Here is a 17430-nt window from a genome sequence, read left to right on the forward strand (position 1 = left end):
CCGAAAGAGAGGTGGGTGAGGATGAAGGAAGGGCAGCGAGAGCCCAGATTCGGGGAGGAGGCGGGGGAGGGGGAAGGAAAGGAAACTTGAGTGAGCGTTAGCTGCTGGGTTTATATTTGGCTTCTTTAACCGCTGGCAGCATATGGCCAGAAACAAGCGGCGCTGAGCTGATTTCAGAGGAGAGGGGGGACCGGGGAGCAGCTGTGCGAGGGGCACAGAGGAGGTTGTTCCCTCTCCCGAGCAGTTTTGGGGGATAACTTGCTCGGTAGCGCCGCTTTCGCATTTGCTCCCGGCTGTGAGAAGGGGGGAAGAAGGAACTTCCAGGGATGAGGCTGGCTGGGCATGGGGGGAGGCTCCTCTGGAGCTGGGGTCTCTTCGGATGAGGCAGGGGAACGTGCTCCCTATGGAGAAATCTGGTCCACAAATGCTTTTTGCCGGAGGAAGGCTGGCAGGAATGTCTGCTGTCACGCCGAGAGCCGTGTGGGAACGGGCTCGTTGGGTGCAGATGGGCTGCAGAGGGTCTCAGATTCCATTCACAGACCAACATCTGTCCCATTAGTTATTTACGAATCCTCCGAGCCTTCCTCTCCGGCTGACTCATGGCTACCAGCTGGAGGGAAAGGCTACCTGAGGCTCCTCCCTGGCTCGGGGGGTGGGGGTGCTCAGGACACGCACAGGGCAGCAGCTCCCTTCTCACGCTGACGCTTTGCTCCCGGCTCGCCCGGATTGACGGGCTTCGGCAAAACGAGCGTTGTCCCGTGAAGTTTTCTGCGGGTGAAGGAAGTGCTGCCGTGCCCTGGTGAGGACGTGGCCCACGGATGAGCGCAGCTCATCTGGTTCTCTTAAGCTCTGGGCTAGCGGGGAGGGCTGGGGTGCCACCAAGGGGTGCAGCGGTGGGGTGGGGGGGGTGGGGGTGAGGTGCCCTGCCAAATCTTTGTCCCGGAGTAGCACAGGGACTCCCCGCTCGCCTGGATCTGAGCACTGTGGCAGTCGGGGGTTTTGTTTCCCCCGGCACAGTTTTGCCGCTGGCAGGAGGGCACAAGAGCAGCGAGACGCTGGTGGCCGGAGCGTGTGTGGTGTGTCGGGGGGGCTTCAGCAGTGCAGAGTCCCCTCCAACACCACGCCGGTGCCATCGCACCCATCAGCCCTGCGTGAGCCGGACCGCCGGCCACGCTGTGCTCACCCCCATCCATCCGCATCCCCATCCAAGGGGGATCGGTCCGGTTTCCCTGCTAATCACTACCCCTGCCGCACTATGGCCGTGCTCGGAGATGCGAGCCTTGAAAGGAGAAGGGTTTGGACTTTTCTTGGCGTGGGCTGAGGCTGACGATTCTCAGCCTGCGACTGGGTTGCAAAGCCCTTCTTTGCCGGTGCGGACATCCTCATCCCTCCATGGGGCAGGTTTCCCTGATCGATGGATCAGAGCAGATGTCGTCGGGTAGCTCCCCATTACGATTAGTCCTCCTGCATCTAAATAGGCATAATTATGTTTTCATCAGCCCTAGACGGCGTATTACAGCATCATGTGCGGGTAGTGTGAGGAGGGGTGAGCATGGGGAACGCAGCCCCAGCCTCAATTCTGCTGCCGTGTTTGCCTATTCTCTCCCTTTCGCCACCCCTGCAAATCTCCCCCTGTGCCGGGGAGGAACAGGGCCGCTCCGTTTCCTCTTCCCTGCGGGAAGTTTTGTAATTGAATCGCCTGCTGTGCCGCGCTTTATTTGCCTGCCTCCGGAGAGGCAGCGGGGCAGGCAGGCCGAGGCGGTCGGCACCCTGAACTGCCGAGCACCCACGGGGCCGCGCTTCTTAACCGGTCTGAAGCCACCTCTCCGTGCTCCGGTGGGAGCTGCCTCCCGGGCTCGGGAGGAGGTTTGCGAGCGGGTGAACCTCACACTCCTGCCCGAGAGCCCGCTTGGGTTTATATAATATTATATATCTATAATTGTGTGTTTGTTGTTGCCATGGGAATGAGCACAATTGCCAAAGCCTGGAGGCTGATGTCAAGCCTCGGGCTGCGCTGGGCCTTACTGGGGGCAAGTAAAGAGTCAGAAGGGGAAACGGGGTGAGGTGGAGCCCCTTCTCTCTCTCTCCCCGGTGTGCAGCCCGGGCTCGGCTCTGGCGGCAGCGGAGGGACAGGACTGCCCCAGCCTGCAGCGCTGCCCAGCTCTGGGCTGGGGGAGCACTGGGGGATGCCAGTGGGACGGGTGCCGTTTGTTCTAGGCACAGAGAGGTCAGGGGCAGACCTGGCAGGAGGGGGCTGCCTGCTGCCAGAGAAAGGGGGGGAGGGGGCTTTTCTGCAGAGCACAACCCGGCTGGGTGCAGGGAGGTGGGGGGCTGCAGCTTTCTGGGGGCACGGACCAATGGAGTGGGGCTGAGCAGGGGACCCCGCGGGCTGGCAGAGCCCCCGCTCCCTCGGGGCAGGCTGTGGAGCTTCCCGGCAACAAGTGGGGGCTGTGTGTGTGTGTGTGTGTGTGTGTGTGTGTGTGTGTGTCTCTGCTCTTTAATTGGTGGGGGGAGATGGTGGGGGTGTGATGCTCCCCAGCAAGGGGTGGGAGGGGGGAAGCAAAGCCACGCTGGAAATGAGGTTATATAAAAGATGTATGATTTGGAGAGCAGAGTGTCTCCTAATGAGGGCTGCACCGGCTCGCTCCACACCCATAAAAACCCCGGTTGGACGTCAAAGCGGATTCGTTTCGGTGATGCTGGGATAAAGGGGCGCAGCGAGGACTGGCTCCCTCCCTGCCAGCCCAGCCGAGCCCGGAGCCACCGGGAGGGATGGGGACAGGGACGGGGACGGCTCCTCTCCGCCGCACGGTAGGTGTGAGGCGGTGGGCGGGCGGGCTGCCCCCCCCCCCCCCTACACCCCCCACCTCCCCTCCCCATCCCCTGCCCCGCTTCTCCGGGAAACTTTACGGCGGGGCAAAGGGGGTTGCGGGACCGGCGGAGGAGCGCGGAGCCCCCGCGGGACCGTGCGCTCCCTCGGGCTCCCGTCGGAAGAGCCCCCCGGGGCTGCCCCGCTCCGCCGTGCCCTTGGCCGGGGGGGTGGCGGCGGGACCCCAACCCCACCGGTGCGGGCAGCCGGGCTCCGCGACTCGGGGGGTCGGCGGAGGTGCCCGAACTCGCACAGCCCCCCACCCCCCCTCCCCGGGCACCGCGGCGGGGAGGGGAGCGGAGGGCACGCGTGGGATCTGCCCGGTTAAAGCCGCTTTGCTCGTCCGGGGAGCGAGGCCGTGGGTGGCCGAGACGCGGCTCCCACCCGGTTCGCCCCCCACCCCGGACCGTGCTGCCGCCGTCGGTCCCCCCCCCCCCCCCAGCCCCTCCACACCCCGGGGCTCCGCTGGAAACTTCCTCCACCGCCTCCGTCCTCGGTTTCCCCCCTCCCTCCCCGCCCCCGTGCCCTCAGGCTGGGGGGGGGGGGGTCGGAGCCAGCTGCGGGAGCGGAGCGAAGCTGGCTGTTATCTCCCTCCCCCGCAACTCTTTGCAGCAAGTTTGTATGGGGCGGGGGGGCGGTTTACCGGGGGGGGCAGGGGCATGTGGACGGTATGCACCGGGAGGGCAGGGGGGGGCAATTTGACCGGGGAAGGCAGGCGGGCAGCGTGCCCGGGAGGGACGGGAGAGGGGCCGGGGGTGGGGGCGGGAAGGGAAGGGGGGGGGGGGCGGTTGTGAGGTCTGTCCGGGAGGGCAGGGACGGGGGACCAGCCTGCCTGAGGCGGCGGGGGGGGGGGGGCGGTTTTCCCCCAGGGGAGGCAGTTTTCCCCGGGGTCGGGGGGCGGTTTCCCGGGGGGGGGGCGGTCGGGGTTGTGTGTCGTCCCCCCCCGGGACCGCGGCGGGCGGTGCCGGAGCTGTCCCGGGTGCTGAACGCTGCGGGCGCCGCCGCCCCACCGGACCCCCCGGACCCCCCCAGCCCCGACAGCCCGGGTACCGGCGGGGGTAGCTTGGGGCTTCAGGAGACGCCACCACCCCCAGTGCTGGCCTTGGGAGGTGTCCCCTGTCATCCCTGCTGTTGCCCCTGTTCCATGGTGTCGGGGTGTCACCGTTGTCCCTAGAGCGTCCCCGCCACCCCTGAGGTATTGGGGTGAGAGCAAGACCCCCCCCACCCAGCTCGAGGTGGGGAAGAGACACCCCAATGAGGCTCCAGCCCCCCCAGTGAAGCCCTGGGATGTCCCGCTCACGGCTGGCTCCTGTCCTTCAGGGAGAGCCGGGGGTCCGTCCCGATCGTGCCCCTTCCCCACCGTGCACCAGGGACCTCGACAGTCCCCTCCGGGGGCACCCGAAATGCAGAAGGGAGTTTTTGTCGCAGGGATCGAAGGAGATGAACCCTGCTTGCCCTGCCTGTGGTCTCGGTTTGCGGTAGAGAGTAGAAAACTATTGGTTTTTACTGGCGAAGCAGAGGAAAAGAGATCTCTGTACAGGCACATCTGGAGCATCTGGTGCCAGGGTGGGTGTGCATCATCCCGTCCAGCTCCGGTCCCGCAGAGCCTTTCCCTGCCTCAGCTCGGTGCTCCCTGAGCTCCGTGCTGACTCTGCAGCCCAGGTGCAGACATTTTCTTCCAGCGTTTTCAAGTTATGACTGTCAGGAGGAAATTCTGGCAGGCGACTTGACAATTATCTGCCGAGTCCCCGAGGAGCTGAGCCGCCTCTCACTGAAATGGAGGGGAAGCGTCTCCTTCCTTCCCGTGGGAGCACAGGCTGTCTGGAGTGGGAGACGGGGGGAGATTGCAGGGGACAGTTGCAGTGATTAGGAGGCTCGACTGCTTTTAATGCCAGCTCCTCTTCCTCTTCTACATCCCCCAATGCTGATGGCTCAGGCAGAGGGCGGAACGGGATCTACAGGGCTGAGCACACAAAAGCTGGGGGGAGGCTTTGGGGGTAGGGGGACTGTTCGAAACAGCCCTCTCCCGGAGATTTCTACCTGCGCATCTTGGCTGGCTGTGCCTTTTCTGGTAAAAGGTCTCGGGTGGGGAAGGCTTATTTGAAAGAGTTTGGGTTTGCATCAGCATTTCCTTCCTCCCCGTATTTTCTTCCAGCTCGTACTGCCCAGAATATTTTCTTAAAGATGCTACAAACTCCGGCATATGCTCTCCCGTTTTAAAACGTGCATATGTTTGCAAACAAACTCCCAGTGCAGAGTCACTTCTTACGCAGACGTGGGGTTGGAGGGGGAATATTTCTCTAATCATATACCTGCACTGGGCAATCATTACATGCCATCATGAGCAAAGGAGAGGGACAAGTCCTTGTGCCCTCTGAATTCTGTTTATTCCCTCTGGCAGCGCGGCGATGGTGAGCGAGTACCGGAGAGGCCATCTTAGGCAGAGGAGTTTGGGCTGAATCCTCACTTGCAATTAATGTTGTGTGTCTGCTGATGGGGTGGGTTTGGTCCTCCCTGACCCTCGGGGACATTTTAGCCCTGTCAGATTTTTTTTCATTTTTTTTTTTCCCCCCTGCTTTGCTCGTGTATTTTGTATTTTCCATTTCAGTAGTGGATCTGTACAAAGGCTTAGGAAATCTGCCAGATTGCCTAAATCAGTGCCTGAAAACAACTATATATAGTAACTGATAAGTCACATGAGCTCGGCTCACATAGATTAGCGTTTACCTTTCCTGAGTAACGGCGATATTGTTTGATACTTGTTGATACCATCAATTTTTACTAAAGAAATACAACCCCGATAGCAAGGAACTGGTTTTGAGAGGAAGCTCCAAATGAAGCTGAAATGCCTTTGCTCTACTCACACTGTTCTGACTGAATCTGTGCATTAAGTCACATCTATGTACGCGATCTGATCTCTTGTACGTAGCCAAAAATAAACATATTGTGTCCCAAAGAGGGAAGGATCTGTAAGCCACTGTCTGGCTGAAGCCGGATGAAAGCGTGTTTACTTACAGCCGCTTGTTCCAAATTAACTCTGCCATGGGTCGCGGGCGATACCTGACCCAACGCACCCGTGGTAGCTGTAAAGCGAGCGGAGCCAAGTACCGATGTGATGCCAAGCAAGGGCTGGGGATGTGGCTGTGGGCACGAGAAACACGTGGTCTGGAAAGCCCATATGTTATCACTACGTTGGTTCTATACGCAGAGCGTGGAAACCTGCAAGCTGCTCTGTGTGTATGTACAAAAGCTGGAGGTATTTATGCTAAGGCAAATCTTTCCGCGGCCTCTCTTTGACATGACAATTCAGAAACGCTTAACGAGATCTTGCAGCGCCCTTCTAGGGCAGGCTTGTCTTAATCCCATTTCGCAGAGTCTCGGGCTTATGTTTTCAGGCGCGCTGAAAACGTGCAGCTCTTCCTTGCCGTGAAAGTCATAAAACCTCAGTCTTTTTGGAGCAGGACCCGCGTTTCATCCCCAAACACCATCAAAGCGAACGCGTCCTTGGAAACATCCCTGGCACGTCTCGGCCAAGACCTCCGGTCCTGCTGTGGTGCGGTGGGACCGTGGCTGTGGTGGGACAGCCCACCCGGCTGCTGCCTCTCCCCACGGTGCCAGTAGTGAGGAGTAGGGTCTTGGGCAGCCAAAATCCTCTCCTCTGGTGTGAGGAAAAACTCTTTGTTTTCAAGATAAGGGCTGGGGCTGCTTCAGCCAACGGTGGCATCACCAGCACGGGACTGTCCCACGGGGAAAAGCCGCAGGAACCGATGAGCATCGGGGACCCTTTCCATCCCTTTCTCCTGCCCTCATGGCTTTCTTGCCACAGTTCCCCATGTGCGGGGATGCCGGCAGAGCGAGGACCATGAGGCTGACGCCGCTTCTAAGGAACGGCCTCGCTCTTGCCGGCACCGCCTTTAGCAAAAATTAGGAAGCAGAAAAATTCCACATCCGCCTCCCAACCCGATCCTGCCCGAATTAGAGCCAGAGCCCTACGTGGGACAAGGAACAGGGCCCAGGAGGCCCCCAGAGAACTTTGCCACCGCCGTTGATACTATGGCAACAAGTGCTAACGCAAAACCCTAAGAAAAGCGCGGGCAGAAACTCGGGGGAACAAATTATCTTCGCTTTTTGCCTTGCGCAGTCAGGGAGGATGCCGGCGCAAAGAGGGCGAGAGCTCTCCTTTGGCTCCGTGGAGCGCATTCGCGGGTGGGGAATGGCACCTCTAGTCCCTCCTGCGCCTTTCGATGGTGGTAGCGATGCTCGGGGGACGGAGAAAACCCCGCAGCCTTTTCAGCGGCAAGCTTTCACGGGCACCTGGCAGGAGGCTCGTGCCTCCAGACCCGAGGAACCCAGGCTCGTGCCGTCAGGAGCCCGATCTTTTCCCGAGGTTTTTAAATAGTGATATGAGTCAGCCTTTCCGAAAGTCGGCGGCAATAAGGTTTATTGCCATTTAGCGTCCTAATTGGGCTACTTCTCCCACTGGCTTGATAGAGTAGGAGCATTTAATGCCATGCTGGAAGGATTTGGGGGAGTCAGCAGCAAAGGAGGGGACGAGAACGTGAGCCACCGAAACGAGCCGGGAGTTTAATTCCTGGACCAACGCTCTGCCGCTGACTTTATTGATGCCGGCTGGCGGCTCTGGAGCTATTACAGCTCCAGCCAACCTGCTGCGATTTTTAAATTCCCTTTTTCTTTTTTTTTTTTTTCCTAAACGGAGCCACGATTCCCCTCTCGTGCTGCGATTGGATTTCGAGACCATCCATCAAGTGGCATTTTCTCATTTATTTCCTATCTACCTATTTTGTCATTTAGGACAAAGCGGTGTTGTGTTAATGCGGGTCCCATTTGTCAAACCGGGGCCGCTGGTGTAATTCCAATCCTCTCGGCAAAGCGATGGTGGGGAAATTTATGTTTTACAGATGGGCCAAGCCCTAATAAGAACATCAGTTTTAGATGGGGTTAGCGGCAGAATTGACGGTTTTATCTAAATTCTGTTTCAGCCGCACACCACAGGCGCCAAGAAAATGTTGTACGAAACAGTAAAAGAGAAATGGCAGGCGTGTTACAGAAATATGCTAAGCCTTGAACTCCGAATTAAAACAAAACCTTGTTTCTGTCATCTAAAAAAGAAGGGGGGGGGGGGGGGGAAGGAAGTTTTGTCAACACAGTTGCCTTGGCAACATTAAAATGCATTGCCGGCGGTCTGCTCGGAGAGGTGCCGTTGGCATCGGATGGGGTGAAGGGGAGAGGGATGAGGGACTTCATTAAATTACAGCAAAGTTTCTCTGCGGTTCTGCCTCCTCCGGCGTTGCTGCTCCGTGATTAGGAGTGTGCAGGACGCCGGCCAGAATAGCATAGAATAGAATAGAGTATTTCGGTTGGAAGGGACCTACAACGATCATCTAGTCCGGCTGCCTCGAAAGCATGCCGGCGGCGGCTTGCACCGGCGCGCCCAGCCTTTCCTTGGCCGTTTAATTCCCCGGAGAGGGATGGCTGGGATGAACACAGAGGCAAGTGCCAGGAGCTGGATAAATGCGCAGGTCGCGGGGCTTTGGGGCACCTTCAGCCCAACGATATGGCCATGGCGCAAGTGCGCGTATTGTTTTGCTTCCCAGAAAAACAACCCCCTGATTAGAGGCGAACGAACCCTCTCCAGGCACAAGACATAGATTTATTTATATCAGGAAAGCAACGATTTCTTTTATTAACTGCTCTTTTACCAGTGATAGGCACGTTTTCAGTGCAAACACCCGTGCCCTGCTAACGTGAGGGGGATCTCCGGGGCTGAGACATCTTCATCCTTTCAGCAGCATCCTCCCCGAGCCCACCGGTTCCCGCGGCTGCCCGGAGCGGTCCAGCAGCTCTGCAGCATCCACTGGACTCTGGCACCAGGGTGTCGTACAGATGGCGAAGTGCCCCTTATTTAATTCACTCCTAGGTGTAAATCAGGTTTATTGGAGGTGAAGAAAATGTCGCGGCCCAGGTGAAACAGCCGCTTCCCTGCCTCGCGCGCCAGGGATGGGAAGGGAGAAGCAGAGCACGTCGTTTGGCTGTAAAGGGAAAAGGGCTCGCTCCTTTCCGGGTGGATTTTGGCAAGGTCGGTGGGAGGTGGATAATTAGAGATAGCCGGGGGACCATTATCTATATATTCTCAGGATTAAAAGGCCATAGATAGAGCGCGGCGTCGGTCTGAGCCGAACAGGAGTTGAGCGCAGAACTGCTGGCACAAGCGAGCTGGCTGCCAGTGAATCACTTTAATGCTCCATTTTCGGATGCGCAAACACGCAGGTTTACAGTAACTGTGCATATGTTGCATCCCATTGCTCCTCATCAGATGCACTGACGCTCCACGGGTCGTAAAAATTAAACGGGCATAAATCCATCAGCCCTGGGGTTCTTCGTTGAACGCTATAAATCCCACAAAAAAAAAAAACAAACCCAAACCTAATTAAATAAGACAATGGTGTCCATTTAAAGCTGGCACGGAGAAATGTAAGCCATTACCGCAGCAAAGACGGGGCTCAAAAATCGATTCGCGAGGGCAAGGGCAACGCGAGTGCCCGCGCCGAAGGGTCGGTGTCGGTAGGCGCGAGCTCGCCGTAGCCTGCGGCTCCCGGCTGGGAGAGTTAAGAGATTGTGTTAAGCTCCTAAGATTTATTTCTCCTCCGCTTTGCTTTCTAAATCAAATCATCCAATTAACATATGTGCTGGAGTTTGTTGCTTGAAATGTTATCGGGTGACTCTAAAAGCTTTGCGTTACTGCTTTTTCGTGGGGCTTTTTGGATAAGCCAATGGCTTCGTCGCTGCCGTAGGGAAGCCCGTTCTGCTGCTCTTCCCTGATTAAAGCCTCCGAACAAGCGATGTCAGCGTGGATCGGTGTCGAGAGCAGAGTTAACGCTTTTTTGTAACGCTTGTCTGGAGCGCCGGAAGTTTACAGCTCCGCAGGGTTTGTGGCTCTTGTTCTAATTTGAGTTGGTTTTACGCTTCGGGAAGGGAAACCGAGGCAGGGAGTGGGAGGCCACCATCCGCGGGTGTTTATTCAAGCGGGGTGGCTCAGCAGGGAGCTGAGCTCGGCTTTGCCCGTGGCATCGGCCATCTCCCGACCGTCCTTCAAGGCTGAAGTAAGTGTTTGCACCTGAGTAGCACTCACACCGGTGAAACTCTGCTGACCGCGCTGCCCTCACTGGTTTTAAGGAGTTAGACATGACACCTCCGGTAGCTTTAAACGTACCACTTGGCAAATGTACTACTGCTCTCAGGTTCATAAATCAGACTGCTAATGGTGCTCGGTAGGGAGAGCTGAGCACGGCTCAGCCATCCGCACCGCAGCCGGCGTCTCCCCGTCGCTTCGCACGGGGTCGAGCGCTTCAGGTTTCATCCGAAACGCGTCCCCCCCCTGGGAACAGACCTGCAGAGGTCCCCGGGACACCTCGGGAGCTGGGCACAGGGTGGGGGGGGAACCCTGACCCATGCTGGGTGCATGGGGACATCTTCCCTGCGTTCCCGGGTGTCCCCTGCTGCCTTCTCGTGCCCTGAACTTCTCCCTCTCCCTCCCATCATTTCAGTCTGAGTTTGTGCAAGATTTTGTAGCTGGAAAATGGTTGGTCCAACTCTGCTCCGAAGGAGCAGAAGGGCTTAGAGGGAGGTAGCCCTCAATCTCCTTGCCCGCTCCTCTGCTTTTCCTGACCTTCCTTACTCTGGGAGGCGGCTGAGAAATTGGAAAGAAAATGTTTGAAGGAGGTAGGGGGGGGAAATCCTGAATAGGCAAATAATGTCATTCCCCGTCTTCCAGCCAGTCCCTGGTGGCTGCTGCAGAGCCCACGGCAGAGGCGAGGGTAGAGATTGGCCACCGACCACCCACGGGCGAGAGGCTGCAAGGTCCGGGAGCGAGTCCCCCCCGTGTCTGTAGGGGACACGCTGGGGCTCACCCCCACCTCGGAGCAATCCCTGGCTGGGTGCTTGGGTATCTCCTGTCATCTGCTTTTTTCCTCTCTTTCTTCTCGTAAGGGATGCTGAGGTGTCGGCGGGTTTTGGGGACAGGGAACGACGTGCACCCAGCGATCATGTTCCCTGGGATCTTGCAGGCTGGAGCTGTGCCTATGTAACAAATTGTAAGCTTTGCTATAAGCTTTTTGGAGGAAATAACTGGCCCGGTAGGAGAAGAGTGAGGGACTGTAAACACTTTGGGGTTTCTCAGCTTTTCGGGGGGGGGGGGAGGGGGATGAGGGCCCCTCCCAGCGAGCTCAGCATCGCCCCGCTCCCCTGCAAGCGCTGCGGTTGGGGTTGGAGCCGGGCTGAAAGGCGGCAGCTCCTCCAGCCATTGAGCATCCGCCTGTCAGAGCTGCCGGGAATGCCCGGTGGTGACAGACACTCGTACCGGGCAGTCCCCGAGGTGGCTTCAGCCGTGCCGAGACTGGCACGATGCAAATATGGACTCCACCAGCCGCGAGGAGTTCATGAGCACCACGTAGCTGGTGACTAATCCGGAGCACATAACAGGGCTGTCCCCTGGACGGGGAAGCTGACGGTCCCACGCTCGCGCGGTACTTACACCGATTTCAGAGCCTCGTTTGTCCTTACAGCATCGTTAGAAATGAGTCCTGAGTGAATCGGCGGCTCGGCCGGGTGTCAGGGGGACGGTGCCCTCCTCGGCAGGGCACCAGCGGAGGGGCTGGAGGATGCAGGGATGATGCTGGGGGGCTGCTGGGAGCAGGGGGAGGAAAAGGCAGACCCTGGCAGGGAGAAGGAAGCGGGTCCCGAGGTTTGGCACCAGCACCAAAGAGCCTGAGGGCTCTCACCTGCAAAAGCCGGGGAAGACTCGGCCGGGGTCCCACTGTGCCCAGCGAGGCTGGTGAAGGGATGGAGGGGCTGGAAAGGAAGGAGGAGAGGTGCGGGACCTTCCCTGTATCCCCAAATATGTGATGTCCCCTCCCGAAGTGGCCTGAGGATCCAGAGGAGATGCGAGATCCAGAGGATCCCTGCGAGGTGGCACAGCCCAGCGCGGCTGGTGGAGGTCCTGCGCCAGTGACCGCCGGCCAGGGCCGCTTGCGGGATGTCACCCAGCAATTAGGGCTTATGTCACCTGGGCTAATTAACCCTTGAGGAGGTGACTCCCCACTGACCTCCTCAGGTGGCGTTTAACCCTTTGTATGCTGCCGCCGCTCTGCGGGGCTGAGTAATGGCAGGAGAAGGGCAATAGGGGTTAAATCCACCGGCGCAGTTTATTGGGCTCTAATTGCTTTATTCTCTACTCGCCTGTAAAAAGCCGGTCTGGGGTCAGCAGCCCTCATCACATGAGGATTAAAACACTCAAATGAGTTCATACTGGGGCTGGTGTCACTGCCCTGCTCCTCATATCCCTGTTTTTTCCCGGCCGGGTGCCACGGGGAGCTCCTGGCAGAGGCCGAGGGGGGGGTGTCTGTGCTCAGCGTCTGAAGGTAGAAGCGCTGCCCTGAATGTGCTGCCTCCGGGAGACAGGAGAGTGTTTTCCTTGGCGTGTCAGTGCCTCCAGCCCGCAGATCTAGTACCCTCCGTTCTCTCCCCAAATTTTGGATTTAAAAAAGAAAAGAAGGCAATCTGCATTACAGCTTGCTGCAAAATGTCAGGGCACAGTCAGAGAGAGAAATGTTCTCCAGAGCATCTGAGGAATGGGAGGGGAACTCGGGGAGGATTTGGGAGCTGAAGTTCTCCAATGCAAGTGTAGGCATGTAAGAACCGGGGTCCCATCAGGAGTCAATGAGACGTGGCTCCCCGAGCCAAGCGAGGGCTGTAGAAAGTCATGCCCAGCTGCGTGAGGTTCCCCCGAGAGCTGGGAAAACTCATTGCGTCTTCTCCTCTAGATGGTTTCCCATCAGCGAAAGCAGTTTGTTTGGGAACTGTTCGGAACTGGATGGCAGGGCTGGGCACGGGGGAGCGCTAGCTTTGCCTCCTGTGTCCCCGTGCCGGGTTTGAAATACGGGGAGAGGAGGAGCCGTGTCGGGCTGAGTTTGTGATCCCTGTAGCCAGGCTTAAAAGCTCTTGCCACTGTAAACGCTTTGCTGTAACTCAGGGTAAGCGGAGCTGAATGTCCTCTTCTACTGCGTCATTTTGCTTGTGGCTGTTACTCTTCCTCCTGAAGCATCCGATCAGTCTCAGTGCGACAGCACCTCTGGAACGCGTTTCATCCTGGGCAGGGACGTACGGCCCCTGTCTGGTCACCCCGATGCATCTCAGCCATCGGGTTGTCGGATACGGTGGCAAACGCACGGAGACGAGACCCTCAGCCGGCAGAAAGCGCTGCCGAGCTCCGTGCGGCTCGACCCGTTTGCACCATCACGGTTCTTCTCTTGCGACCCAACGGCAAAGCGGGGAGGGTCCGAGCAAGGCTGCCCAGCAGCCCCCCTCCCCGGGGCTCTCCCCGCTCCCCCCCCCTCCTCTCCGCGCTTTCCCGGCCCCCGCCGAACAGATGGTGCCGATTTTTGCGAGGGGGAGCGGAGGAAACAAAGCCCAGAGCGATGGGAGGCTGCAGCCTGTCTCCCAAACGCAGCCCGGGGGATGACATCTGTGGGGACGGGCTGATGCATGGGGGTGTCTGTGGCGTGCCGAGCCCCGTGCCGAGCCGGCACTCACGCCTGCCCTACCTCACTTTTCTTTCTCCTTTGTTTGTTTTTTTTTTTTTGGTTTGGTTTGGTTTGGGGTTTTTTTGTTATTTTTTTTTCCTCCTTTCCAGATAAAGAAGCTCGCGGACTCTTTTCGGGGATGTCGATGAAGCAAATGGGCTGCCTGCCCTCCTCTGCCCGGCGCAGCACCAGAGGCTGACTGGAAGCTGGCATGTTGTCCCCACCAGCCCCGACTTGGCCGAGCGATGCCCAGCCCTGCCTGCCCTGCCTGCCCTGCCCGCCCTGCCCCTAGCCCGGCTTTCCACCGGTGATACATCCTGCTTTCCCCCTGCACGTCGCTTCGGGAGCGAGGCGGCAGCGAGTATGCTGCAGAAAGCCACACTGCAGCCGAAGCCCAGAGGAGTTTTGCAGTGAGGCCGCTTGCTTAAAAGCCAAAAAGTTGCCCCTTTCCCCGCCCCGGCGTGGATAAACATCTCGAGCAGTGAATTTCTCTGTGCTCAGCGGGTGTCGAGGTCCTGGTCTGCAGGCTCGAAGAGGGGGGGCTGCCATGGAAGAGAATGTGTTCAGCGTGCAGCAGATACAGCCCAACGTCATCTCGGTGAGGCTCTTCAAGCGCAAGGTGGGCGGCCTCGGCTTTCTGGTGAAGGAGCGCGTCAGCAAGCCGCCCGTCATCATCTCAGACCTGATCCGGGGAGGGGCTGCAGAGCAGAGTGGCCTCATCCAGGCTGGGGACATCATTTTAGCCGTCAATGGCAAGCCCCTGGTGGACATGAGCTATGAGACTGCGCTGGAGATACTGAGAAGCATCGCCTCCGAGACCTACGTGGTCCTCATCCTGCGGGGCCCCGAGGGCTTCACCACTCACCTGGAGACCACTTTTGCAGGCGACGGGACACCAAAAACCATCCGTGTCACCCGACCCCTCTGCCCGACTCCGAAGGTGGTTGACTTGTCCAACCCAAGCCTGCACGGCAAAGAGCAGCCGCTGCCAGCAGCCGACCGCACCATGGGCTCCCTGTGGACAAGAGAGATTGGGCGGGAGGTAGAGCCGATGGTCCACGTTAACGGTGTCGTTACCGGCAGCAAAGGGCAGGACACCGGGAAGGGGAAGGAGGGTGCTTGTGGTCACCCTTGCCTCAACGGTGGCGTGGAAGACAATGAGCTGCTCAAAGAAATCGAGCCCGTCCTGGATCTCCTGAAGAGCGACAGTAAGGACAGCGATGGAGATGCACCCTCCAAGGTAGAGACAAGAGATATAGAAGTCCAGGTGGACTGGTAGGTCCCTAAATACATTTTTTTACATTTGGTGAAATGCGCTGGTTTTGGCTACCCAACGTGGCTGGTTTAGGTGTCGGTGGGCACCTCTCCAGAAATGGCTGCTGTCTGTCGCAGCAGGATGCAGATGGAGAGGAAGGGGTGCAAAAAAAAAAAGGGGGGGGGAGGGGAAGCAGTTGATGAGAGGAAGGCAAAAGGAATGAAAAATTGGGAATAGGTGGTGGAAGACAGGGAGAAAGATGGAAGCGTGGGAAACTGGGGAGACAGCAGGAGTGATGTGTCCCGGAAAGCTGAGCTACGCGATGTAGTGGATCACGGGCTGGGCTGGGATTTGTTTCTCTTCTGCGCTGTCAATCTAATTTATTGTAAGCTTTAAACAAAATCCCGTGCCTCAGTTTCCCCATCTGCCAAATGAGATTCCTGGTATTGTCTGTCCTTGCTCTTCTGCTTTGGAGCTCTCCCCTTGAAATCTGCTATCGATTAACAGCCAGAGAGGGAGAAGGAAGGTCAGACGGGCAGCGCACGGTGCTTCCCAGGAGAAATGAGTTTCCAAACTTGCTGTGCTTTTGGTAGTCAGACTCTGGCTTTGGGGAGGGGAGAGGGGAACCCCCCGGTCCAGCTCTGGCCGAAGCCAAGGGCACCTCTGTGCGAGGGCAGTGGGACCTCCCGTCTTCTGGGAAAGGGGGAGATGTTTCAGAAATGGCCATCCCGTGTTGAAATGCAACAGCGGAGCTGCCTGTTCATCCCCTCCGCTCTTCCTAGATCCAGCTAATTATCCCAATATGCGTAGGCATGTATAACGAGGGTGGGGACATATGTTTGTTGGTCCCATGGCCCCTTGAGGAGGGTGAAGTTCCACCACGCGGCTGGAACAGCTTCATTTCTGGTATCTGTTTCCGCAAGGGGCCATGTGTGCGGTGTTGCCCTCCCAATCTTCCTCGACATCTCCCTGAGATGTAGACCATCGCTCCAGAGCCAAAGCAACTCCCTGTGGTCCTTCATCCTTTGCAAATATGTTGTTAGTAGCTATTTATTTATTTATTTATTTATTTCGGTACCAGCTCTCTCGCCTCCTGGCCGTCTATTAGCAATGATAGGTTGCCTTCTCCCGTTGCCTTTCCCCAAGTCCCCGAACACATTTTAGCAGTGTCAAGTGCCGCAGCAGGTTGTGGCTGCCCTCGGTTATTGATTGGCTGTAAAAAGCCAGGAGGCTTTTTCGGGAGGGTTCACTGAAGCTGGCGGTCTCGCTTCAGTGACAGAGGGATTTGTAACTTCAAGTTCCCTTGCTGCACCTGCTTCCCTACGGAGACGGGGCAGGGGGGGAAATAATAATAAAAAAGGTATTTCTTTATTTTCTTATCAGAAACAAGAGATGAAAGGCAGAGGAGTGGGATCCCTGCGGTGGGTTGCCCGCTCGCCTCGGCGGCTGAGCTCCCAATGGCTCCCATCGCAAACCAACACCCACGCCGTGTGTTTTTCCACCTTCTTTTTTTTTTTTTTTGGGGGGGGGGATGGTTTTGCGCCATCATTTCTGCTCTCTCCCGAATTGCGCGTTTTTTTTTCCTCAGAGGACACGGTTACTCAAAGCCCGTTAAGGTGGTCACACTGAGTCAGACAGGGAAAAAATAATCAGCTCGGTGCCGGCGGTGGGTTGCAGATGTCTGGGGAAGAGCGGTGGGACAGAGGAGCGCTTGGGGACATCCTTCCCTGCCATCCCCTCCCGTCGCACGCACCCCCAGGTCTCGGCACGCTGCGGTTTTTGTTTGGCTGCTTTCAGAAAGTGTTGAGTTTGGTCTCTGCTGTGTGATAGGAGGCAATTTAACACCCCACCCCACCCCCCGAGCCCAGCGCTCCCCCTGGAAGGCTGAGGGTTACCTATCCGGAACACGCATCCTTTAACCCAGCACCAACCCATCTCAGGGGGAACCTGGTTTAAGCAACCAAAGAGTTGAAACCTTGAAGGGGTTGTGCTTGACTATACAGGTCCAACAAAACGTGCAGGGGTGCTTAAAAATCCTTTCTGTCCCCTGGTTTTGGTGTGACGGAGCTGGGGCTCATGAGCTGGTGAAGCCCCCGGAGGTCACAATCCTGAGCATTGATACAAGGTACAGCTTCACCCTTCAAACCCCGTCCCCCCAGTATCCCCATCCTTTCCCACCAGCTGCGGGTTCTCTGAGGAAATTCTGCTCCGGCTGGGGGAAAAGGATGAAAAATGTGATTTTTCTTTGAGGAGTCTCTTCTCCTCAATAAAGAGATTAAACCGAAACACTTAAACTGAAGGACCTCAAACCAGCAAGAATATTAGTGAAGTGGGTACTTCACCAAAACTCCACTCGCTTTATTTTTCAATATCCTTTAAAAAAACCCAAGTCTATGATGTAATCTATGTACCTTGGGACTGAAAATCCACTTTTCATTCAAAATTAGTCTTCAATCTTTCGCTTGATGAAAAGCTGCAGCCTCACTCTTGTGGTAGGACTCTGTATGAGCAAGAAGACCTGGGCTGGAGCGGAGAAGTGAGAAAGGAGATATACTGCAGGGAAAATTTGTCGAGAGCTGCTCCATAGGGTAAAGGGCATTTCACTGCCGCCTCTCCTCCCACTCCTGCGACGTGCTGGAGATGATTCATCTCCTCTGCTTGGTCTCAGACAGAGCTGGGGCATGGTGAAGGTCTTCTACAGTGAGAGT

The 17430-nt window shown here is 57.4% G+C and overlaps 1 protein-coding gene across 2 annotated transcripts in view; it reads left to right on the forward strand.

Moving 5' to 3' along the window:
- Window positions 1-13884: 13884 nt before the first annotated feature.
- The window catches only part of NOS1 (nitric oxide synthase 1), a gene marked incomplete at its 3' end in the record, with an annotated part of 38753 nt that continues 35207 nt past the window's right edge, over window positions 13885-17430 (forward strand). For both annotated transcript variants that reach the window (XM_082491530.1, XM_082491531.1), the window contains exon 1: window positions 13885-14742. In XM_082491530.1, the coding sequence (XP_082347656.1) occupies window positions 14015-14742 (728 nt within the window). In that variant the 5' untranslated portion in view covers window positions 13885-14014. The remainder of the gene's footprint in view (window positions 14743-17430) is intronic.

The sequence above is a fragment of the Vanellus vanellus genome (genome assembly GCF_965231255.1).
Source record: "Vanellus vanellus genome assembly, chromosome: 16".
Lineage (NCBI taxonomy): Eukaryota > Metazoa > Chordata > Aves > Charadriiformes > Charadriidae > Vanellus > Vanellus vanellus.